This window comes from Pseudophryne corroboree, chromosome 2 (genome assembly GCF_028390025.1).
Source record: "Pseudophryne corroboree isolate aPseCor3 chromosome 2, aPseCor3.hap2, whole genome shotgun sequence".
NCBI classification, from domain to species: domain Eukaryota; kingdom Metazoa; phylum Chordata; class Amphibia; order Anura; family Myobatrachidae; genus Pseudophryne; species Pseudophryne corroboree.
In genome coordinates, this window is record NC_086445.1 from 590614642 (window position 1) to 590641830 (window position 27189).

At 43.3% G+C, this 27189-nt stretch overlaps 1 protein-coding gene and 1 long non-coding RNA gene across 2 annotated transcripts in view; one reads left to right on the plus strand and one right to left on the minus strand.

Moving 5' to 3' along the window:
• Positions 1-27189, plus strand: part of LOC135037852 (uncharacterized) — a 307719-nt gene that overhangs the window by 95839 nt on the left and 184691 nt on the right. The gene's annotated exons all lie outside the window — the stretch shown is intronic.
• NKAIN1 (sodium/potassium transporting ATPase interacting 1) overlaps positions 1-27189 on the minus strand; it is a 45835-nt gene that overhangs the window by 14443 nt on the left and 4203 nt on the right. Inside the window, exons 2-4 of the mRNA XM_063954585.1 lie at positions 8960-9097; positions 7575-7655; positions 1282-1479 (exon numbers count right to left, since the gene is read on the minus strand). Coding sequence (XP_063810655.1) covers positions 1282-1479; positions 7575-7655; positions 8960-9097 — 417 coding nt within the window. The remainder of the gene's footprint in view (positions 1-1281; positions 1480-7574; positions 7656-8959; positions 9098-27189) is intronic.

Sequence of the window (27189 nt, forward strand, 5' to 3'; positions counted from 1 at the left end):
CATTTGGATGTAAGTCATTTTTATGACGCGCCTCTCAGGTGTAGCATTACACGTCCCTGCTGATAGGTGTCACTTTTATAATCTCCCTGAAATGCTTTTTCGAAAGCAGGCAAGTATGGGTTAACCTAATTGTCAGTTTGTTGGGACACCTAGTATATTTTTGTTCTTGACATGTGTCTGTAAGAGTGATACTGCAACAACAAACAATTGGCCCACCTCATGTAACCCATGTAAACATTTCCATATACTGGTTGCTTCGACCATGTGTAGGCTTACCATACTATCCCTTTAAATCGGGACACTCATAAATTACACAGGTGCTGTGGCTGGCTGACTTCAAGCCTGCATTCCACCTGGTTATTATAAGCCACAGAACTTGTGTTATTCATAAGCTCCCCGGTTTAAAGGGATAGTATGGTAAGCCTACCTATGTGTACTTACTGTATGGGAAACTGATGTCTGTTTTGCTGGGTAAGAGAATTGCAGCAAAACTCTATATCTGCCTGTAACACAGTACTAAAAACAACCAGCCAGGAAAACAGGGGTGACAGACTGGCTGGAAGCCTGCATGCATGTGTAATGCTCACCCCTCACTGAAGTACAGTCCATACTTGCCTACCTGACCCTCTCCATGAGGGAGAAAATGCTCTGTTCCTGGACTTTCCTGGTAATGTATGATTGCCATCACCTGTGGTGAGCTACTTAATTGATAAGAAAGGTGTTTCCCCACAGGTGATGGCAATCATACATTACCAGGAAAGTCCAGGAACAGAGCATTTTCTCCCTCATGGAGAGGGTCAGGTAGGCGAGTATGAGGTACACCCAGGAGGACATATTTAAAATGTCTTTACTCATGCGCAAGCAAATTCATCACACTGATTTGAGATTGACAAGAAGCAATTACTTTACATGTTCTCCCGGAATGTAAAGAAAAAAACGGATCTTATTTTACCAATGAAATATTGAATACTGTTCTACCTACATAACACATACCTCCCAACATGACCCTCTCCAGGAGGGACACAATGCTCTGCTTCTGGACTTCCCTCTTAATGTATGATTGCCATCACCTGTGTTGAACAGGTTAATGAATAAGAAAGGTGTTTTAGCACAGGTGATGGCAATCATACATTAAGAGGGAAGTCCAGAAGCAGAGCATTCTGTCCCTCCTGGAGAGGGTCATGTTGGGAGGTATGATAACATACGAGTTAACATGTGACCACTCCATGTAAACAAACAATCCAGTGAGCTATTTCCCCTCACATCCTCATGCATACTCACCGCCAAAAAGATCTGTAGTGCACTGCTCAAAGCTTCAATATAAGGATAGTCAAGTAGACACCCAGTCACTGTTATCATATGATGATCAGCCATGGACAGAGGAGGTGCTCGCACCGGTGTCACCAGGCACCCTGGTCCATTCTCCATCCACCATGACCGATGCAGGGAGGTGTTAAAGTTCATTATCAAGTCCCTGTGCTGGAAACATACAGTAGGAATTACAGAGTTACTTACTAGCATAGATAAACAAGATACTATGAGCATACCTCCCAACATGACCCTATCCAGGAGGGACACAATGCTCTGCTCCTGGACTTCCCTCTCAATTTATGATTGCCGGCACCTGTGTTGAACAGGTAAATGTATAAGAAAGGTGTTTCACCACAGGTGATGGCAATCACACATTAAGAGGGAAGTGCAGGAGCAGAGCATTCTGTCCCTCCTGGAGAGGGTCATGTTGGGAGGTATGCTATGAGGGGTTGAATAATATACAGAGGTTAACTTAATAGCACTTGTACCAACATCACTTTTTGCCGCTCACAGAGGTTTTTTTTATCTGTGTTTTCCAATTTTGGCTCCATACATTTGTACTCCAGTTAATCTGGGCTTGTTGTTAGTTGTGCCCCTGATATGCACTTAGATGTAGGGATATCTCTGTTCTGAGATTGGGGTTGGGCATTAGGTACTGATCACTGGTGTATTTATAATGGGTGCAGTGTGTGCAGTGCACACAGACCCCTGAGTCTAGGGGGCCCACACCGCACATGCCTTACCCATTTATTTAATACTCCCCTCTCCAAAGTCCTCCATCGGCATCAGCAAGAGTACAAATCATCATCGTGAAAATGGCAGAGCTGTCATTTTCCAGCAATTTGGGCATACGCAGTAGAGAAATCACCAGGAAAATGGCTGCCTGAACCCCTAGAGCGCTGCTGGCTAGAGAGGATGTGGCCTGGACGGAGGCTGTACACGGGCCTCCTCCTGTCTTAAAACACCCCTGGTATTGATATTAGCTGGGGAGAGTGGCTGTGCATAATATAAATAAGGGCAATTGGGTCTGTGTGATATGATACATTTTCTGGGTTAAGGAATATATATAGCCAATACATAGCTATATATTATTGGTACAATCTGGGGTATTTAGGGCCAGATTCATAGATATACACTATATATTCTAATGCTGTAGCCTCCTAGAAATGGATGGAGATGCCCACCTGCAGCCTGGCATATTTCAGCCTCTGCGTACAAATACAGTCGCAGATCCTGTGATAAACGACCATCTGAGTAGTCAAACAGATTATATGAGAGAACTAACACTGGCACCATGTCTTCTGTGTATGCGATCGCAGATGTAGACTAAAGCACCTCCCATACATAAATGGTTGTGTGTTTGCCACCACTCCCCATACTCGCCCCCAAATGGTCCCTGATTGTCAATTAATTTGCAATTAAATCCTCACTGCAAGCGACTTCGCAAAAGTACCTTGGCACGTGAGCAGTGTGAATGCGCTCCATGTGGAGTCAGCTCACCTGTGTAAATATTGACATCGCATACATCTCTGAATCAGGCCCTGGGCTCAGTGGAGTGTCAGTGAGGTAGTGTCTAGGACCTAGGTGCTTGAATAAGCACCCCCCCCCCTACACACACACACACACGCACGCACGCACACACACACACACACACACCTTGCCAGGCTTAAATGAAACAAAATGGTGCTTTACTGTCAGCATACAGTAATGAAAACAAAAACGACCTAGCCCTCACTCAGGGCAATACCATACTTCTTGAACCCTATCTAAAAGGGCAGATAATCTGCAACAAAACACAGGCTTCCGGGCCTACCTTGGTTTGTCTTCCACAATTTTACATAGTGTCAGAGTTTTATGGTCTTCCGTGCCTCCTGCAGATATGGACACTGACTTCTTAGCCCCCACTGGGCTCCTGGCTCCCTAGCTACCAGGCACTCTGGGATCCTGGACTCCCACATTCCCACCTGGACTGTCTCTGCATGGCAGCCCTTAAATATGGGGACCCCCCTTTCACTTCCTTGTGTGGGCGTATCCCTCCAGCCCCACACAGAATCCAGGGCTCAATATCATCACTAGCTTGGTACAGAGATTGGAGTCTGGGATTAATTAAATATTTAGGGCCTGATTCAGGTTGAACCAAACACAACACAAAATATACTCGGCGCCTGATCCTTCTCCCACTGGCAGACGTATATCTAAGACTGGGCTGCAGCTTCCTAATACGGGCTCATTGCAAAAACCCTTCTAGCAAGCAGAAATATTTTTTTTAAAACCAAGGTTTTAATAGGAAGCGCTGTCCAGTCAAATTCGAAATAAAAAATTATACATTTAATTTTTCAAATACAGCATATATGGCCATATAATATAAATAAAATAACAAAGTTAAAATCTAATCAACAATTTAATAGTAGCCGATAAATAGAATAGAATAAAAAGTCCTGATGTTAATCAATTGATAAGGGCATGCAATCTTGCTCACAATTAGTATTAGTCATTCATACGTATTAATACAGGTTGAGTCTCCCTTATCCAAAATGCTTGGGACCAGGGGTATTTTGGATATCGGATTTTTCCGTATTTTGGAATAATTGCATACCATAATGAGATATCATGGTGATGGGACCTAAATCTAAGCACAGAATGCATTTATGTTACATATACACCTTATACACATAGCCTGAAGATAATTTTAGCCAATATTTTTTATAACTTTGTGCATTAAACAAAGTGTGTGTACATTCACACAAATCATTTATGTTTCATATACACCTTATACACACAGCCTGAAGGTCATTTAATACAATATTTTTAATAACTTTGTGTATTAAACAAAGTTTGTGTACATTGAGCCATCGAAAAACAAAAGTTTCACTATCTCATTCTCACTCAAAAAGTCTGTATTTCGGATATTTGGATATGGGATACTCAACCTGTACGTCAGTCCATTAATACTTGGATCCGGCTAATTAATTGTTAGTTCCTCAGAAGTCACTGGTAATTTTAACTCCTACCTCCCGTGTATAACAATTTACGGGGGCTTTGCAATATAGAGACCAATGTTTATAACTGTTGAAAAACGGATCCAGCACGGACTTACAGGCTGGGGAGCACTCCCTCTCCTTCCTCCCTTGAGCAACATGAGTGACAGTTTACCAATTTGTCCACAGCACAGGACGCAACTGGTATGGAGCACTGATTCACAGGTTCACAACGATTGGGCTGCTGAGCAAGCAGGAGGCCCACCACCATCTTTCTGATCCCGGTGGCTGCATCTGATGTCATGCAGCCGCCCTGATCACACCCCCGTTTGCACCATTTAGAAGCCATGCCCTTGCAATGCTTTGTGTCCGCCTTGGAAATGGAGTGTTGACGCCCACCCCCCCGCGCGAACGCCTCTACCTGCTTGACAGGCAGATGCGTTTGCATTAATAATCCTCATTCTTTCACCTAAGGAACATAGCCAGAATCAAGCACTTAATTCCCTCAGATGATCTGCCAAAAGTCATCCATGCATTTGTGTCATCTCGATTAGACTACTGTAATGCCCTCTACCTTGATCTCTCAGGAAAAGAATTGCACCGCTTACAGCTGGTGCAAAACACAGCTGCCAGGCTGTTAACCGACGAGCCCCGTTCTAGCCACATAACACCCATCCTCTACTCCCTTCACTGGCTGCCTGTAAGATGGCGAATCATCTTCAAGATTGGCTTACTGAGTTTCAAAGCACTACATGACCAGGGACCAAGGTACCTGAAGCAGCTTCTATCCCCATACTGCCCCACTCGATTACTGCGATCTGTAGATGAAGGACTTTTAGCAGTACCTAGAATCTCCTGTAATTCATCTGGGGGTCGAGCTTTTAGTCATGCGGCTCCGACTCTATGGAACTCACTTCCCTGCACAGTGCGAGAGGCCCCAACTATAGAATCCTTCAAAAGTAGACTCAAGACTTTCCTGTTTACTCAAGCATTTCCATAATGTCCCTTTTAGTATCTTCATGCTTCTGTATTTTATGAAAAGCTGTTCTGTACTTCATTATTTTCTGTACTATATTATGCTATGTATCTGTTAAGCGCCTTGAGTCTTATTGGAGAAAGAGCGCTATATAAATAAAATTATTATTATTATTAATAAATGCGGGCGGATGTACAGGATGGGCGCTGCGCATGTGCCTGCATCCTTTTCGGAATTTTTGCGGCTGGATCACGTATTGCGATCCAACCTGAATCAGGCCCTTAGGCTAATAAATGGGTTAGGGATTTTACTTTGGAATCCAAATTAGTGAGGCGAGTATGAATGGCGACCAAATGAACAGGAGCCAAAAAGAGAAGTCCACTTTGAATGTAAATTACCTTTTAATTATTAAGGAGTGGTTCAGTTAATTAGATTTACTAACATAAAAAAAATAAAATGCTGCTAACAGAGAGTCACAATGAAAATATGTTGTGGTACAGTTGATATATATATAAAAAAATGGGGGTGGGGTGTATATACACCTTTGTCCGTTTGCTACTGCCAAGTTTTAATTTATTACTGTTGATTCTCTAATGCACTGTGGTAATGTCTAAGTACAGTTGGAACACTACACAGCTTCATTTTTCTTTCCTCTATGTATCCTTACATTTGCTTAGTATACATATATCACACACAGGCATATTTATGAAACAATTTTTGGGGGATATCCAACAAAAACTCTAATTTTGGGGGTTCCCGCAAATATTAAGGATCCTCAGGACTTAACAGGACTGATCTCCGATATCCAGCACTGTCCCTCTATTTCCAACCACAAAGCAGCTCTCATATGTTTCTACAGGGGCTGCTATGCAATCAAATTTACAGTACCAAGCTCCGGAGCTTGGCCCCAGTAGCTAAAGCCATCAAGAGAGGACATTAGCCTTTAGTAGCCTATGGGCCACTGACAGAGGAGGATTTACCACAAATCAACCAGGCGGCTGCTTAGGGCCCTGTGGCTTTAAGGGGGCCCTGGGGGTCCCAGGTGGGCCTGTCGATAAGGCTGAATTTCTGGTGGACCGCGCCCTCCGTCAAAAATGTCAGAGCACTGGGCTGGATGAATACTCCTGGCAGGCTGTCAGTGATTAGACAGCTGTTGGATGCTGGTTTCAGCACATGCCTGTGTTGTAAGCATCGATCACTCAAACAATTTGGTCAGTGAGTGAGTGTGTAATAATGGGGTATGTGGACCTGCTACATTCAGTGAGGGGAGCACTGATCTTAAATGCAGTAACTGAGTGGTGTAATAGAAATTAGAGGTGAGGGGACATGGGGCAATCAGTGAAGATGGAAGTAATATACTGTTGTAGAATATAAGGAGGAAAAACAAAGAATGTTAGAGGCATAAATCAGGAATGACAGTATACTGTAGTGCTATGGATTGTTTGATGGAGGGGGGCCTTAAATCGCTATCTTGCTTAGGGCCCCATGAGGTTTAAATACACCTTTGGCCACTGTATTGGGGATCTTTTCATTCTACTTCCAACTCTTCGCCTCTTATTGGAGCCCGTTTCATATCTCACTCCTGGCTTCCCCTCCCTTGTACGTAACATAGATCCATGCCTACAATAAATAATTTAATGCAGTTACTTCTCCCACCATATGTATCAAATTATACAGCCTCATATATCATATTACATATCCCTAACTTCCACTATACTCCTTGGTGGGCTTGCCCAGCCATTATACTGCCTGAGGTGACAACTGAAATGTTGCCCTTCTTATTCTTTATATGAATTGCCTTAATTTGCCTGATGTACAAATATAGATAGGTCCCCCAAATCAGGACTGACCACCTTAAATAGGAACATTATATATACATTGTATATCACACAGAACCCTCTATGCAGTTTATAGAAAACCCAATCCCCAAAATAGTAACTAGTAGCAAAGATAATTCGTTGCTCAGATTAATTGAAGCCCAAATAACTTGTATCCTGATGATCAGAAGTTCATCTTAGCAACTGTGTGGGTCATGGGCAGACGACAACCCCAAGTTATATTGGCTGATATATAAATTCTGATAAATTAAGAAAAGTTATAGTGTGCGGGAAAGCAGGCAAATATGGTAAGAGAAGCAAGAGGGATTGTTTTTGAATTGAGGCTCAGCAGAGTGGTTGAAGAGATAGTGATGTAACTGGAGAATAGCAAGCCTTGTATCATGCTTAAAGTGACAAATTATAATCATACTGATATATACAGGAAAGCCATAACGAGTCACCGAGTAAAGAAGACTGCAGATATTGTCTTACCTGTGATAAGTGTCCCACTTCTAGGTAGAAACAGATTATGAAGGCATTCCACGCCACCCATAATGCCAGCCACACAGAATACTGTATGAAAATTGTAAAAATAATAAATCTCTGTATTAGCATAGTTATGAGCAAAATTGTAAAGACAAATAATACAACTAAGACTGGAAAGAGACTCGCTAATATTATTACATTGCCAAAGGTTGAACGAAAGACTCAGAAGTGTACAGACTGTTCAGACATTTATAGTGCAATGCGTCTTTGTGCATGTGTGGCCAGGAATTGGGATTCCAGTAACAGTTTCATTAAAAAAATTACTATTTCTGTAAAACAAAAATAAAAAATACTGCAAAAAAAATAAATTGAAAAAGAAATATTTATTTTAATAACATAAGCACAGCAAAAAATGTTTTCATTTAACAATAAAGTATTTTTTTCCCTGTAGATCACCACTGCTATCTCAACTCTTAGGGGTATATTTACTAAGGTGTGAGTATTTTTTTACAAGTGGCAATGTTGCCCATAGCAAGCAATCAGATTCTAGCTATTATCTTCTAGAAGCAGCTAGATAAATGTTACGTGGAATCTGATTGGTTGCTATGGGCAAAATCTCCACTTCTAAAAAACTCACACCGTAGTAAATATACCTCTAAGATGGAGATAGCATGGGAGGACAACCAGTGTTACATGGGGAGCTATTGCTGGAGAGGAACAGTGATGGCTACCGTCAGCGATACCCAGCGATCTGGTACTTGATAAATAGGGAGAAGGGCTCTTCTTCCATTGATAAATAGACAGCCATAAATTCAGAGATCTGTTTAACAGAAATGTGAGCCACATGCATGGCAATTTATTTATTTATTTGTACCAAACAATGGTCCAAAATAACTTTGTAGGTGGCCCAAAAACATCAGAACTGCCCAATAATGTTGCATAATGAAATCTGTCTGGATTACGAACGACAATATGTGGCCTCTTGTACTCTGGTTGTTCTTGGACTGCCGTCTGTCTACTTTAGCTTCCCATGATTTATTTTGTGATTATATTACCGGGATACATCACCGATGTGCGTAGGTAGCTTAAATGCAACGTGAATTTAAATACATTCTATCCTTTCATGATTCTTTATAGTTGTAATTTTATTGAAGTCAATAATCACGACACTTGTCTGGAACTGTAGGCAAAATAGTTTATCAATCATAAATTGTTGTAAATACAAACTGAGCCTGCGGAGGAATACAGCCAGCCACAATGCTGGTTTTTTACAGATTGATCTGTTTTCTACATTAATAAGGTTGGTTGCATATAGTCACATTTACATATTACCTTCCTTCAGTCAAGTAATGGTCCTTTGCAGAAAATGTACACTGAACAGGTTTACTTACCAATATCAGGTACCTGGACCTATAATGTAGAGTGCCAAATATCCCCAGGATAACAGCCATAATATGCAGGAAATTAGCTAATATTGGAGCCCACTGGTAGCCGAGGAAGTCAAAGATTTGTCTTTGTAGTGCAGCTGCCTGTCATAAAATACAAACAGAAATCCTTGCGGTAAACAGTCAGGCTCTCAGGGCAGTAAGGTGGGCACATGGAGTATGAATATGAACAAAGGTATTCATGCGCTACGGGGCATTAAATATTTTTTTGCTTTATTCATAAACACCAATCTTTCCTATCCATTACAGATAAAGCAGCTAAAAAGAAACATTTGCTATCAGGTTAGCACAACTGATACTCTCTTCTCTGATTCTCAAGAAAGTCTATTAATGAACAGGAAAAAAAAGTCAGATGTTTCCCTATTATCATAGTATGGCATTACCTTATATTCCATTTTTTTTTCTTTTGGCGGGGGTGAGGGGGGGGGGTTGTGGGTGGTGAGAGAAGGAGGAGGATATTTCTGTATATTAAATTGAAAGTTACAGGTTACAAGGAGGGATGTTGTGCCTAGTCTGTGCTAAACTTTCTACAGTTCTGAATGGTTACTACTGTAGTGGTCAATTATGGTGATCTAGTGGAGCATGTAGTTATTTATTAGCTGTGCCTTATATAGCGCAGCATATTCCATTGTGCTTTACAATTGGAACAACAGTAATAGAACAAAACTGGGGGGAAATAGACAGACATAGAGGTAGGTAGGCCCTGCTTGCAAGCTTACACTCTATGTCATTGACACACAAGGATAGATTCTACCTATTGTATAATGGTCCACCCCAACGCAAAGGTTCTTAATGGGCTGTATGATATGGTCACCCAGCAATGTTGGCCAAGGATCAGGAGGGTGTGAAAGTGAAGAAAGACAAAATATGTGCGGTTATATGTGTACTGTAGAGAGGAGATGTAATTAGATACATCTATCTAATTAGATGCATTGAAGGTTATGTGGGTGGGTCTGGAATTTGATAGGCTTGTCTGAAGAGATGAGTTTTCAGGGAATGTTTGAAGGTTTGGAGACTAGAGATGAGTCTTATTGTGCGTGGGAGGGCATTCCACAGAGTGGGTGAAGCCCGGATAAAGTCCTGTAATTTTGAGTGGGAGCAAGTAATGTGTGTGGATGAGAGGCGCAGAGTTTGTGCAGAGCGGAGAGGTCGGAGATGAGTGAAGAGATGTAAGTTGGTACAGTTAATAGCCTTGTATGTATGTATTTTATATTGAATACAGTAAAATGCTGGTAACCAATAGAGGGGCTAACAGAGCGGATCGGCACATGATGAACGTCTAGCGAGGAAAATCAGTCTTGCAGCTGCATTCAGAATGGATTGTAGTGGTGAGAGCCTATTTTTGGGAAGACTGGTCAAGGTAATAATTTGGTCCAAACACTACAAATATAGGATCACAACATCTCCAGGGGTGGTTAAGCGATGCAATGCTTGCCTGGCAGTGATAAGGCTGAACTTATAATTTTGTCAGGTCACTCTGGAACAAATGCGCATGGGTGACCTGGACTTGGGCTTTGAGTGCCACTTCTTACAAAACAATAAATCATTAATTAAGTAAAATGTTTACAAAAAAATTGAAAAAAGAATTTGAAATTTGAAATTAGCTTAAAAATAAATAAATAAAACTTTTTTTTTCTTTTTTACTGTTGCTGCCATTACCATCCCCATTCAATCAGAAGTGGCTGTGCATTGTCATTATCATCAGTGTGTACTTTTCATCAGGAGGGGTGGCATCTGCATGTTATACTCCTGACAGGCGCATATGACAGTCTTTGCTGTGCTCTGCATTAGATAATTACTGCACATAGGGCCTAATTCTGAGTTGATCGCAGCAGCAATTTTGTTAGCAGTTGGGCAAAACCATGGGGGTCATTCCGAGTTGTTCGCTCGTTGCCGATTTTCGCTATACTGCGATTAGTCGCTTACTGCGCATGCGCAAGGTTCGCAGAGCGCATGCGCTTAGTTATTTTACACAAAAGTTAGGTATTTTACTCACGGCATAACAAAGCTTTTTCATCGCTGTGCTGATCGTAGTGTGATTGACAGGAAGTGGGTGTTTCTGGGCGGAAACTGGCCGTTTTATGGGAGTGTGCGGAAAAACGCAGGCGTTCGAGTTGCAAAACGCAGGAGTGGCTCGAGAAACGGGGGAGTGGTTGGGCAAACGCTGGGTGTGTTTGTGACGTCAAACCAGGAACGAAAAGGACTGAACTGATCGCAATGGCTGAGAAAGTCTGGAGCTACTCAGAAACTGCTAAGAAATTTCTATTCGCAATTCTGCTAATCTTTCGTTCGCACTTCTGCTAAGCTAACATACACTCCCAGAGGGCGGCGGCTTAGCGTGTGCAATGCTGCTAAAAGCAGCTAGCGAGCGAACAACTCGGAATCACCCCCCATGTGTACTGCAGGAGGGGCAGATATAACATGTTAGATTTGATGGGGGGTATATTCAAACTGAAATCTAAATTGCAGTGTAAAAATAAAGCAGCCAGTATTTACCCTGCACAGAAACAAAATAACCCACCCAAATCTAACTCTCTCTGCACATGTTATATCTGCCCCCCTGCAGTGCACATGGTTTTGCCCAATTGCTAACAAACTTGCTGCTGCGATCAACTCAGAATTACCCCCATGGCCAACACTTATGCACTGTCTCCATCCTCTATTAGGAGATGTATATGGATGCTTAAGAGTTGTTTGAAGAACAAACAAGCAGTGTGCACCCAAAAAAATATACTTATCCTCAACTTTACATCAGTCCCTGATTCCTTAAAATGTGCTACACTCTGAATTAAGGGGCTAATTCAGACCTGTTCGCTCGCTAGGGTTTTTTTGCAGTCCTGTGTACGCATGGTCGCCGCCCATAGGGGGAGTGTATTTTCGCTTTGCAAGTGTACAAACACATGTGTAGCAGAGCTCTGCAGTCTCTGAGTAGCCCAGGACGTACTTAGCCGCTGCAAACACTTCAGCCTGTCCGGGACCGGAATTGACATCAGGAACCCTCCCTACAAACGCTTGGACACGCCTGAGTTTTTCCAAACACTCCCAGAAAATGGTCAGTTGACACCCACAAACACCTTCTTCCTGTCCATCTCCTTGCGAACGTCCGTGCGAACGGATCCTTCACACAAACCCATCGCTGAGCGGTGATCCGCTTTGTACCCATGCAACGTGACTGTCTGAGCATTGCGGTGCCTACACATGCACAGTTTAGACCTGATCGCCCGCTTTACGAAAACGCAGCCTAGCGATCAGGTCTGAATTAGCCCAAAAGTCTTCTGAAAGAAGCACCTTAGGGGTCTAGTTTTCAAGCAGTGATAACCCTTGGTTTCCAAGTTATCAAGCAGTGATAACCCTTTTTCCATGCCGCTGGGAATTCTGGTAGGGATCCAGTGGGATGCCTCTCAGAAGTGGCAATGCGATCTGAAGATTGCATTGCCCACAGCATTCAAGCCCCAGAATCTATTTCCTGAGTGTTTCACAGATCTGAGGTGAGTCCAGCATGGCCAATTTGCCCTTCCCCCCTTTTTGACTTCTCTTTTACCGTATTTCTCTCCAACATGGCCCCCTCATTTCTTCATCTTACTCTTTTTGTCTTCATTCTCTTTTTTTGTTCTCTGTCTTCATAGATACAAAACAACTGGATGAGTCTAACAACTTGGGGGGGTATCCAATTACCTGCAGTTGATGACCACGGGTAATTGTATCGGCAGTGGCTCAGACACCCTAAGCATAATCCACGATAAGTGGCTGCTGGAGCCCCGATAACACATGGGATCATGGACTTATCCTTGATCTTATGTGTTTTCGCATGACTGCGGGTCCATTTTTCAGCCGATGAAAACGGACCCTAATTGGATACCACGATAATGACCATTAGTCATTAATCGCGGTAACTGTCTGTTTCCACCAGCCGAAAATGGATCGGATATAATTGGATACCCCCCCCCCCCCCCCCGATGTGATTATTTTTCTGTAGACAAGCATCTTATTATGCTCTTTTATTACATACTGTTTGCTTGTTACTGATTGTTTCTAGGGGGTCATTCCGACCCGATCGCACGCTGCAGTTTATCGCAGCGATCGGATTGGAACTGCGCATGCTCCGGCGCCACAGTGCGCCGGTGCATGCCGGATGGCCGAAGGCCATCGTTGCCTAACGATTGCCTCTGTACAGGGAGTATATACAAACTCCACACAGGGGGACCATGGTGGGCATCGAACCCGTGACCTCAGTGCTGTGAGAGGCAGTAATGCTAACAATTACACTATCCGTACTGAACTGAGTTTTTCTGTGTGGTATTCAGAGTGCCTTGAGCTAGGGTGGCAGTGGTGGTAGTGAATGATGGGGTAGGGGGCTGCGTGTGGGTGCTGTTGAGGTATTGGTGGTGAAATGGGGTGTGTTTGGGTACTACTAAGTAGTAAATGGGGGTGTGGGTGCTGCAGGATTTTGAAGGTGAATGAAGAAGGGGAATGTTTGGATGCTGCAGAGGTATTGATATGAGGGGTGGGGGTGTGTGGGTGCTGCTGGGGTATTGGAAGAGAATGGGTGGTGAGGGTGCTGCTGGGGTGTTGTGGTGAATGAAGTGGGGATGTCTGGGCGCTGCTAGAGTGTTAGTGAAAGTGACACTTGTTCGGGCGCCTAGTATGAACTTGCTCCATTAGGATTGGTGTGACAGGCATCATTATCATCATTAGGACCCACGGTGCAAAACATCTGTCTGAAAGGTATGACGTCACATTGACAAGATTGTCAACACTGTAATGTTGTATAGTTCAAATGTCAACATATTCTTTCAGAATGTTTACATGTTCATAATGTCGAACTGTAACATGCTGACATTGGCAAAATACTAAGATGCTGAACATGTCTCATTATGTCAGTGTTGACATTGTTAATGTCCACGTCACATGTTGACATTCAGACCATGTTGAAATTCTGGTGTCAAAATCGTAACTTATATACCACACCCATCTTCAACAGGTGTATGCACAGCTTGCGTTCCATTGATACGCCCTCACTGAACACTGCCTACACAGTAGTGGATCTTGCCACGGGCAAGCAGGACTTTTGCCCGGGGCGCCGCCTTCCGGAAGGCGCCGGCGCCATCCGGAGGGCGCCGCACCAGGGCAAGATCCGCTGCTGCTGTCCTGTGCCCCCCGCTGCCGCTGCCCGCTGTGAAGGGAAACTAGACGCTACGCGTCTAGTTTCCCTTCATGGAGAGGACCTTTACTGTGCAGTATGCGATGACGTCATCGCACACCGCACAGCAAAGGTCCTCTCCACGAAGGGAACTAGACGCTACGCGTCTAGTTTCCCTTCGTGGAGAGGACCTTTGCTGTGCGGTGCGCGATGACGTCATTGCGCACCGCACATAATTTCAGAGCGCTACTACTGTACAGGGGGCGTAAATGACCACGCCCCCTGTATAAAGCCACGCCCCTATTGCCGCCTGGGGCGCAAAAAGCCCCTGAACCGGCCCTGTGCCTACATGAGAACTCCCAATTACATCCCTACAGTTGCAACAGTGGAGATACGACTGACATCCGTACTACTCTGCATTCACTGTACTTGTGTACGCTTGTGCAATGCCAACACATACAAGATATGTGCACTGTGTCACGCTTGGCTTGAATTGGGGATCTGACGACTGATAATTGACTGAGGGAGCAGCTATCAGCAAAGGAAGGAAACGAGGTGGCTGAATGTAGTTCTTACTCATGTATTGAAGATTTAGGCCCGAAGATGTAGAGGGGTAGTCAATGAGGTCAATGGTGGGGATTCAGACCTGATCGTAGATGTGCTAAGTTTAGCACATCTACGATCAGACACACTGACATGCGGGCACGCAGCATAGGGCTAGTCCACCCCGCATGTCAGGCCCTATCCCGTCGTACAGTACAAAAGCATCGCACATCGGTGATGCTTTAGTACTGTAGGAGTAGCTCCCAGCCAACGCAACTCCTGCGCGCTGGCAGGGAGCTACTCATCGCTGCCCCGGTTGCAGCGGCTGCGTGTCACATCACGCAGCCGCTGCGGCCCGCCCACCCCCATAGCGGTCCGGGCACTCCTACGTTGCCCGGACCGCGCCCCCTAAACAGCGGTCAAATGCCGCCGGCCCGCCCCCTCCCACCCAGCGACCGCCTCTGCCTGTTAATCAGGCAGAAGCGATCGCAGGGCTAAGACAGCCGTCGAATACGCACAGCAGCGATCAGGTCTGAATTAGCCCAAATGAACGAGAACGATACACTGAAGAAAGATTAATTCAGCTTTACTGAGACCTCAATCATACTCAACGACTAGGAGATAAGTCTGAGGGAATTCTGAAAGATTAAATGTTTGTGATTTGTAAACAATGCTGAAGAACTCTACATGAAGAGATGACTTGTGATTTGTAAACGATGCTGAAGAACACTGAATGAAGAGATGACTTGTGATTTGTAAACAATGCGGAAGAACACTGAAGGAAGAGTTAACTTGTGATTTGTAAACAATGCTGAAGAACACTGAATGAAGAGATGACTTGTGATTTTTAAACGATGCTGAAGAACACTGAATGAAGAGATGATTTGAAGAATGATGTTGAAGAGAGGATCGCTGTGAGCACCATCAGCAAACGGAGACCCTCTACCAGATAGAGGATCCAGCGGCTAAACCGCAAGAGCAGGTGGACTGGGAGCAGAGGACTGCAATAACAGAACTGACCACTGGGCGGCCACAACAGAACCAGGATACCAGGGGTTAAACTGGAAGCACAGAGCTTGAGCACCATACAGCAGCAAGTAACTTGAAGCACTGGCACCATGACTAAGCATCAACCCCTTTTTATAAGGGAAGACTGCACCGGATTGGCTGGATGTGAACTGGGATACCTATTTGCTTGGCTTGGTCTCCAACATGGCAGCTCCCTGCACAGAGGACACATGTGGAACCAGCACACAGCCACTACCTCAGGCCTCAGCCTCCCAGACGCAGCAACAGAACACTTGGAAACAGACACTTGTAAACAGACACCTCCGGCTGCCATACTCCGCTCCCCAAGACCCGGACCCCGGCCTCCAGACACCTGGCAGCCACACTGGAGGACCTCGCTGTCGCAGCTCCTATCCGCTGCAGCCACACCAGCCAGCTAACAAGAAGGCCGCAAGGACCAGAACTGGAGGTAAGACTCCGGATGCTGACACACATATTAGGAAGTAAGACAACTAGTGATGAGTCAGTCAGTTAGTGAGGGCTCTCGTATTTATGTAGTTTATTAAATTCTACACACTGGAGGCGCAATCCACATTTTGATCCAATTGTCCGTTTGGGCAATATCAATCCCACAACGCTAGTCACGCATCGGTAGTGACATCATTATGTCAACCCCCTTTTCATTCCCTTAGAGGAGGTTTATTAAAATTCTAATTACATTGTTTTCCTATTTCCCATATGAAGAATACCTATGTTAAATTTCAGCTACCTAACATATCGGGAAGTAAGAGAATTAGTGATGAGTCAGTCAGTGAGTGAGTGAGTGAGGGCTTTCGCATTTATATATATAGATTTCATACTCATACATGTATTGTGTGACACTGTGAATGAAGGTGGTACCACAGTAATATATTTTATTTTGTACTCATACATGTATTGTGTGACACTGTGGAAGAAGGTGGTACCACAGCAATATATTTTATTTCGTACTCATACACGTATTTTGCAACACTGTAGTTGAAGGTGGTACCACAGTAATATATTTTATTTCGTACTCATACACTTATTGTGCGACACTGTGGGTGAAGGTGGTACCATAATATTATATTTTATTTCATACTCATACAGGTATTGTGCAACACTGTTAGTGAAATTAAACCACAGTGTTAGATTACAATTTCTGTCTCATACACTTATTGTGCGACACTGTGGGTGAAGATGGTACCACAGCAATATATTTTATTTTGTACTCATGCACACATTGTGCAATAATGTTGGTGAAATTAAACCGCAGTGTTTGATTACTATTTATGTCTCGTATACGTATTGTGACACTGTACATTTTTTTGTACAAACTGGAGTGCGCTGTACCCCACTTCGTTTATGTTTGTGGATAGATATGGAAGACTAACAATTGAGAGGAGAGCAGGAAGCACATAACTGTGCTGCAGGTGTTGCCACCAGTCATGATGATACAAGTCTGTCAATGTCATCTACTTAGGCTGATGCCCAAGGGCATAGAGGGATTAAGTCAGGGCATGTAAAATGAAAGAAGCAATATAATTTTACAATGGCAAAGAAACAACCATCAAAAATAAAGTTAGCTACAGAGAAACATGTGCCCTAATCAGATTTTTTCAAAAGCAGCTGGAGAAAATGAAGGAGGATCTGAAACAGAGCGATTCTGCTAAGTATGCTGGACTTGTATATCAAGCCCTCCATTCGCTTTGCCATAATCCAAGGGTCATAAATCTGTTGAAATCAGATTACTATATTTTGGCAACCATACTTGATCCTAGGCTTAAGTCATATGTTGTGTCTTTCTTTCCAGTGGGCAGAAATCAGCAGAGATGCAAAGAGCTTTTGGTGAGAAAATTGTCAGCTCAAGTGGCATGTAACACGGCAACATCTCCTCTTTCAGTTTCTCTGGCAACTGCGGCTGTGAGAAAAAAATTATTTTCCTAAGAGACCCACTCGCGGTGATGCAGATCTGTCAGGAAAAACTGTTGACACCTGGTTCCAGACTAAAGGAGCTGCCTACAATTACTGACATGTCACTGCATATGACAAAGAATGGTTGATGATTATTTCAGTGATAGCATCCAAATAGGCATGTCAGACAGTCCATTTCAATACTGGCGGGGGAAAAAAAGGCAATTTGGAGGCCCTTGCACAAACTGGCTTTGCTTTACTTATATTGTCCACCCTGCAGTGTATACTCAGAAAGCATTTTCAGCGCAGTCGGGAACCTTGTTAGCGATCGGTGTAGGAGGTTACTTCCCAAAAATGTGGAAAATATGATATTCATCAAAATGAATTACAAATTCCACGAGGAAGACTTTTACTGACAATTATGTCCACAAAATACAGAGGCACCTAATACAGTGGATTTCAGCGGGGACAAATTAATATTGTGTGAAGAATAAGGATGATAAGGATGAGGAGTTGGATGAGGACTGATAAGGATGAGGAATCGGATGAAAGTAACGATGATGTCATCTTGCCTATGTAGAGCCAGTTTGTGTATGCAGAGACCAAAGGCAACTTGTTTTGTGGGGGCTCAAACAAACCAATCATTTCAGTCCCTGTCGCTGAAGTGATTGGTTTGTTAAACTGTGCATGTCCTGTTTAATACACTGCTCAAAAAAATAAAGGGAACACTTAAACAACACAATGTAACTCCAAGTCAATGACACTTCTGTGAAATCAAACTGTCCACTTAGGAAGCAACACTGATTGACAATCAATTTCACATGCTGTTGTGCAAAATGGAATAGACAACAGGTGGAAATTATAGGCAATTAGCAAGACGCCCCCAATAAAGGAGTTGTTCTGCAGGTGGCGACCACAGACCACTTCTCAGCTCCTATGCTTTCTGGCTGATGTTTTGGTCACTTTTGAAAGCTGGCAGTGCTTTCACTCTAGTGGTAGCATGAGACGGAGTCTACAACCTACACAAGTGGCTCAGGTAGTGCAGCTCATCCAGGATGGCACATCAATGCGAGCTGTGGCAAGAAGGTTTGCTGTGTCTGTCAGCGTAGTGTCCAGAGCATGGAGGCGCTACCAGGAGACAGGCCAGTACATCAGGAGACGTGGAGGAGGCCGTAGGAGGGCAACAACCCAGCAGCAGGACCGCTACCTCCGCCTTTGTGCAAGAAGGAACAGGAGGAGCACAGCCAGGTCCCTGCAAAATGACCTCCAGCAAGCCACAAATGTGCATGTGTCTACTGAAACGATCAGAAACAGACTCCATGAGGGTGGTATGAGGGCCCGACGTCCACAGGTGGGGGTTGTGCTTACAGCCCAACACCGTGCAGGATGTTTGGCATTTGCCAGAGAACACCAAGATTGGCAAATTCACCACTGGCGCCCTGTGCTCTTCACAGCTGAAAGCAGGTTCTCACTGAGCACATGTGACAGACGTGACAGAGTCTGGAGATGCCAAGGAGAACGTTCTGCTGCCTGCAACATCCTCCAGCATGACCGGTTTGGCAGTGAGTCAGTAATGGTGTTGGGTGGCATTTCTTTGGGGGGCCGCACAGCCCTCCATGTGCTCGCCAGAGGTAGCCTGACTGCCACTAGGTACCGAGATGAGATCCTCAGACCCCTTGTGAGACCATATGCTGGTGCGGTTGGCCCTGGGTTCCTCCTAATGCAAGACAATGCTAGACCTCATGTGGCTGGAGTGTGTCAGCAGTTCCTGCAAGACAAAGGCATTGATGCTATGGACTGGCCCGCCTGAATCCAATTGAGCACATCTGGGACATCATGTCTCGCTCCATCCACCAACGCCACGTTGCACCACAGACTGTCCAGGAGTTGGTGGATGCTTTAGTCCAGGTCTGGGAGGAGATCCCTCAGGAGACCATCCGCCACCTCATCAGGAGCATGTCCAGGCGTTGTAGGGAGGTCATACAGGCGCGTGGAGGCCACACACACTACTGAGCCTTATTTTGACTTGTTTTAAGGACATTACATCAAAGTTGGATCAGCCTGTAGTGTGTTTTTCCACTTTAATTTTGAGTGTGACTCCAAATCCAGACCTCCATGGGTTAATAAATGTGATTTCCATTGATCATTTTTGTGTGATTTTGTTGTCAGCACATTCAACTATGTAAAGAACAAAGTATTTAATAAGAATATTTCATTCATTCAGATCTAGGATGTGTTGTTTAAGTGTTCCCTTTACTTTTTGAGCAGTGTATATACAACACAAGGGTGGGCCCAAGGACAATTCCATCTTGTACCTCTTTTATTTGCATTATGTGCTGTTTGGAACATGGCTGACTGGTTGTTGTTGTTTTTTTTGCATAGTTTATTAAACTGCCGTCCTGTCTGCCACTGCAGTGCCACTACTAGATGTGCCATGTTGGAAGTTTAAGTGCCACATGTTTGTGCCGTCCACTGCTGTCGCTTAACTTAGTCATCCAGCTACCTCGGTGCAACCTTTTGGCTTAAACTGGAAGAAAACAATATTGTGAGCTGTGAGGTGACCTGTGAGGTGGTCAAAATTGACTGGAAATAACTGGAAATGTTATTGAGGTTATTTTAGCAATTTTTATGATTTTTGTAAAAAAAATACAGATCCAGAACGAAAACCGGCAGGGGCGGTTTTGGCAAAACCAAATACAGATCCAAAACACGGAGGAGATACAGCTCCAAAACCAAAAACAAAACCTGAGAATAGGGACGACGCACATCCCTAGTAAATACAGGGAATTTTTATTTTTGCTGCAGTAAGCAGCGATGAGAAATTGTATACATCAGGTCTAAAACCAGATCATTTATATGTATGCTCCATAGGGAGAATAATCAATCATATAACTAAAGTATTCTTATCATTGAAAAAAATATATAGCTATAGTTTAAAAATATATATTTTGATAATCATTTAATTAATTACACAGACCATTGTTTAGATGTACTGCTTATAATTAACAGTCCTGTACAATATTACTAGTTATCTTATCTGGTGTTCCTGTCCATGCAATAAATTTGAGTGTTTTTATTGTGCAGTCAATTAATCTCTAACCTTCACCCACAGTTCACTTGCAAAGTCATTTGAAATGACCATACATAAAAGGTTATGCATTACTGAGCTTAATAATACTCATGAAATAACTGAAAAATGTATGCTAAGCTTAACTAAATGTGCCCTCCATTCTCCCTTTCAACCATTTATAGTTTATTGCAACATTAGAAGGAACCTGCATCTCCTGTCTGAGACAGGAGAGTGTGTTTGACATTCTTGCAGAAATGCATAGTGGGCCTGGTTCAGATGTGGTTGATGTTGAGATTGCTGTTGCTCATTTTTGCCTTTGTAATGGCAATTATATACTAATATGGGCAGAAGCTAACCTGAACATATGGATACCCACTGCTGTTGCATCATTTCCACCCGACGGCGTACAACTAGTGATACATCGGTTCCATCACCGCAAATCGGGTCATGTCGCAGAGTCTGAGTGCCTCTGTAGACATGTAGGCTGTTATCCTAGGTTGCAGAGGGCTCTCCAATAGCAAGTAATATCGTATCTGCTAATTTATATACGCCAGGAAAACGCCGTCTAAATGGCCATGACACACACCTGTGTTTATCTGACCACTCCCCATTCCAGCTTGGAGTTTTTGACATTCATTTCTTTATTTTCTCTATCACACATAGTCTTGTCAATTCACATACTACTTTATATATGGTTTTAATATTTTGCATCAGTTCATCCGAATAGACCCGGATGAAATAGTATAATTTTTTCACATTTTTAAGGTTATAATAAAAGTTACTTTTTAAACTTGTGTGCACCAGAAACAGAGCCTTTCTTCTCTTCTCTCTTTTTCGTTTCCACTCCCCATTCCCACCTCAAAACGATGTCTACCTGTCATTTATTTTGCGACTAATTCCATGGGGCAGCCGTCATCACAATTCAGTCGCTACGCAGACACACTGCGGCTCAGACGCTTGCGCAGTAAGAAAACCAGGTGATTTTGTGTACAATAGCCAATTTGTGACCGCATCTAAATTAGGTCCTGTGTGGATTGTGGAAGGAAAAATAGATGTTACACCTGCCTGTCATTCTCTCTCATCTAGCAGTGTTATAAATATGTGATATTACACATATACTGGGAAGTATACCGCTAAAATATATCTGTAGTAATTTTATATTCTTAAATATTGCCAGGTGAGTTCCATGGATAGTTTTGTATGTCATATTATATAATTATAACAATAATAATAAAAACAAAAGACATTGAGGGCTAGATGCATCATCGCTTGGAGAGTGATAAAGTGGAAGGAGATAAAGTACCAGCCAATCAGCTCCTAACTGCCATGTAACAGGCTGTGTTTGAAAAATGGCAGTTAGTAGGTGGTTGGCCGGCAGTTTATCATTTTCCATTTTATCACTCTCCAAGCAATGATGCATCTAGCCCTCAATGTCTTATGTTTTCATGTTGTACTGAAATACATGGTTTTACCCTTGTATTCGTAGTGTTCACCTCTCTTCGATATTATTATTCCTATCGCAGGAAACGCAGGTGACATCATCGGCCAGCCCCAAAACTGCCATGACACGCCTGCATTTCCCGATTACCCACCCCCCCCCCCCCCACACACACACACATTGCTAGGTTGCCACTCCGGATGACCATCACCTTTTAATCACCATGCGATCCAATACGTCCAGGATGCGATTGCATGGTGAAGGGTTGTACGCCCATACTATTGCAAGTGCGTGTGTGCAGATCCTATGGATGTAACCGCTGCATGCGAACGCAGCGGCTGAATCCATCTCTGACTAAAGGCCACAGTATTGTGCAAAAGTTTTATGCAGGTGTGGAAAAAATTATTCCCTTCAAGATGTTTGGAACAGCCTCCCTGCCGAGTTCCTTTAAAAACTGTGTGCAAGTGTACCTAGAAAAATAGATGTAGGCAAAGGGTGGTCAGATCAAATATTGATTTGATTTAGATTTCTTAGATTTCTCTTCTGATCCTCCACTTTGCATTTTGTAATTGCTAAAAAGAAACTATGAACACTTCTATTTTTTAAAGCATTCTTACTTTGCAGCTTTTTTTCCACACCTGCCTAAAACTTTTGCACAATACTCTATATTAAATAAATAATAACAAATAATTCTGCGTTCCGAGGTATCTTGAGGCAGACACCCCTATAATCTTGGTGCATTAGACAAGTTGCACACTAAGTTTATATGCAGTTCCAATAGAGAATATTAGAGAGTAATTCACTAGGAGGCTTTGATGCAAATACCCCAATAAACGCAGATAATACATCTACCATATGTGTAGGGAGTGCAGCTGCCATGGGGCCCTGAGCAGGGAGGAGCCCACCTTCCCTGTCACAGTTACATGTGTTATATACATTTTTCACCATTGGGTGGTACACAGGGGCCCTTACAAACTTTTGCCATGGGCCAGCAATATATCTAGGTATGCCCCTGGCCTGCCCATTGTATTGCGGTATAATATGAACTGGAGGGAATTATAATATTACATAATGTAAACTGAAGCACTATTATGTGGCAAAGTGTGGATACACTATAGTGTGGCATAAAATGAACAGGGGGCACTGTAATGTGGCATAATGTGAATTGGAGGTACTGTTTTTCATAAAGTGAACTAGGGCACTACTATGGGACATAAAATAAACTCTGGCACTACTATGGGGCATAACATTAACTAGATCACTACTATGGTTCTGAAAATAAATTATGGAACTATAATGGGGCATATAATGAACACCTGCTGCAGAGAGAGGTGTCTCTGTAGTAGCATTGGGACAGGGACACCTTCAAAATGTTGATATGGCGCCCACAAATTTCTGGCTACACCCCTGCATCTATTTCTGTGTTTGAAAATGACAGGAGCTGATTGGCTGGAACTCTACCTCTCTCCACTTTCTCTCTCTCCATGATTTGATACATCTCGCCCTGGGGACTGTTTGTCCATGGCTTTAAATGTATGGTATTTAGTAAAAAAACAAACAAAACCCACAGTAAATGTACGTAGTTGGCATACCTTGTTTGTATTTATTGTTTATCCAGTGCATTGTTATGAAATGTAGGAATAATTTGTTTAATTAAATTAACCTTATGAGCTGCCTGCAGCTAAAAATGTTTTGGATCTTCATCAGCAAAGAACGTATAGTCCATCCGGAAAGTATTCACATCGCTTCACTTTTTCCACATTTTTTTATGTTACAGCCTTATTCCAAACTGAAATAAACTCATTTTTCCCCTCAAAATTCTACACACAATGGACCTCATTCCGAGTTGATCGCTCACTAGCTACTTTTAGCAGCCGCGCAAATGCATAGTCGCCGCCCACGGGGGAGTGTATTTTCGCTTTGCAGGAGAGCGAACGCCTGTGCAGCAGAGCGGCTACAAACACATTTTGTGCAAAACAAGACCAGCACTGTAGTTACTTATTCTGTGCGATGACTGCTGCAACGAATGACACGGTAATGACGTCAGATACCTGCCCAGCAAACGCCCGGTCATGCCTGCGTTTTTCCAAACACTCCCAGAAAACGGTCAGTTGCCACCCAGAAATTCCCACTTCCTGTCAATATCCCTGCATTCGCCAGTGCGACTGAAAGCATCGCTAGAACCTGTGCAAAACCACAATGCTCTTTTAGAACCTGTGCAAAACCACAATTCTCTTTGTACCCGTAGGCAACGCGGGCGCATTGTGGTGCATACGCATGCGCAGTTTTGCCATTTTTTGAAATGATCGCTACGCAGTGAACAACGGCAGCTAGCGATCAACTCGGAATGAGGGCCAATACCCCATAATGACAACGTGAAAAAGCTTTTTTTTTAGATTTTTGCAAGTTTATTAAAAATAAAAAAACTAAGAAATCACATGTACATAAGTATTCACCGCCTTTGCTCAATATTTTGTTGATGCACCTTTGGCAGCAATTACAGCCTCAAGTCTTTTTGAATATGATGCCACAAGCTTGGCACGTCTATCTTTGACCAGTTTCGCACATTCCTCTTTGCAGCACCTCTCAAGCTCCATCAAGTGGAATGGGAAGCATCGGTGCACAGCCATTTTCAGATATCTCCAGAGATGTTCAATCGGATTCAAGTCTGGGCTCTGGCTGGGGCACTCAAGAACGTTCACAGAGTTGTCCTGAAGCCAGTCCTTTGATATCTTGGCTGTGTGCTTAGGGTTGTTGTCCTGCTGAAAGATAAACCGTCGTCCCCAGTCTGAGGTCAAGAGCGCTCTGGAGCAGGTTTTCATCTAGGATGTCTCTGTACATTGCTGCATTCATCTTTCCCTCTATCCTGACAAGTCTCCCAGTTCCTGCTGCTGAAAAACATCCCCACAGCATGATGCTACCATCGCCATGCTTCACTGTAGGGATGGTATTGGCCTGGTGATGAGCGGTGCCTGGTTTCCTCAAAACATGATGCCTGGCATTCACGCCAAAGAGTTCAATCTTTGTCTCATCAGACCAGAGAATTTTGTTTCTCATGGTCTGAGAGTCTTTCAGGTGCATTTTAACAAACTCCAGGCTGCCATGTGCTTTTTACTAAGGAATGGCTTTCGTCTGGCCACTCTACCATACAGGACTGATTCGTGGATTACTGCAGAGATGGTTGTTCTTCTGGAAGGTTCTCCTCTCTCCACAGAGGAATGCTGTTGCTCTGACAGAGTGACCATCGGGTTCTTGGTGACCTCCCTGACTAGGGCCCTTCTCCACCGATCACTCAGTTTAGACGGCCGACCAGCTCTAGAAAGAGTCCTGGTGGTTCCGAACTTCTTTCATTTACGGATGATGAAGGCCACTGTGCTCATTGGGACCTTCAAAGCAGCAGATATTTTTTTGTACCCTTTCCCAGATTTGTGCCTCGAGACAATCCTGTCTAAGGTCTACCAACAATTCCTTTGACTTCATGCTTGGTTTGTGCTCAGACATGCACTGTCAAGTGTGGGACCTTATATAGACAGATGTGTGCCTTTCCAAATAATGTCCAATCAACTGAATTTACCACAGGTGGACTCCAATTAAGCTGTAGAAACAGCTCAAGGATGATCAGTGGAAACAGGATGCACCTGAGCTCAATTTTGATCTTCATGGCAAAGGCTGTGAATACTTATGTACATGTGATTTCTTAGTAGAGATGAGCGGGTTCGGTTTTACTCGGATTTACCCGAATCTCCTTATTGGCTCACGGACGCCACGTGTTTTGGTTAGCCAATAAGAAAAATCCAGAAAAAAAGAACTTGCGATAATTCTGGCATTAAGAACCGAGTAAATCTGAACCCGCTCATCTCTATTTCTTAGGTGCTGTTTTTTTAATAAATGTGAAAAAATAAAAAAACTTTTTTCATGTTGTTATTATGGGGTATTGTGTGTAGAATTTTGAGGGAAACAAATAATTTTTTCCATTTTGGAATAAGGCTGTAACATAACAAAATGTGGAAAAAGTGAAGCGCTGTGAATACTTTCCGGATTTACTGTAAGTCCGGTTTACGCAGAGATGGGCGTGCTCAGACAGCTGCTCCACAATACAGAAACTGGGATTTCCCAGCAAAGACAGTTAGCTTTTTATGGGAAACATATTATATTAGACGTATTCACAAGTAATCTATTGACTTGTGTGAAAAAAACTTTATTAACTAAAAAGAATATGAAACCTTTCTTAGAAGAGTGCATTGATAAGACCCATAAGTGTGTAGATTTAATCTATGTTATGGGACCCTATTCATTTCCAGGGTCAGACATAAGAGGGATAAGGAATTTGCGAGAGCAAAGGCTAAAGGTCAGAGGCAAACTGGGAATGTCAGTATTACAGAGCATGAGAATTCCCACAACAAGTCAGTCGTCCAGACTCACAGAATGAATTTTTCATAAGCCTTTTGCATTAAAGGGGAAGTCAGGAAAAGCTTGTACTAAAAGTGAGATGCTCATTATCATTATTCAGTGAAGCATATTCTTTGTGGAAATACTCAAGATCATTAAATAAAGCATTAATAATGTGCACATACTCATTATCATTGTATAGTGCTTTATGGCCCTCATTCCGAGTTGTTCGCTCGCTAGCTGCTTTTAGCAGCATTGCACACGCTAAGCCGCCGCCCTCTGGGAGTGTATCTTAGCATAGCAGAATTGCGAATAGAAATTTCTTAGCAGTTTCTGAGTAGCTCGAGACTTACTCAGCCATTGCGATCAGTTCAGTTAGTTTCGTTCCTGGTTTGACGTCACAAACACACCCAGCGTTCGCCCAGACACTCCCGCGTTTTTCCCAGAAACGCCAGCGTTTTTTCGCACATGCCCAGAAAACTGCAAGTTTCCGCCCAGAAACACCCACTTCCTGTCAATCACAGTACGGTCACCAGAACGATGAAAAAACCTTGTTATGCCGTGAGTAAAATACCTAACTTTTGTGTAAAATAACTAAGCGCATGCGCTCTGCGAACCTTGCGCATGCGCAGTAAGCGACTAATCGCAATATAGCG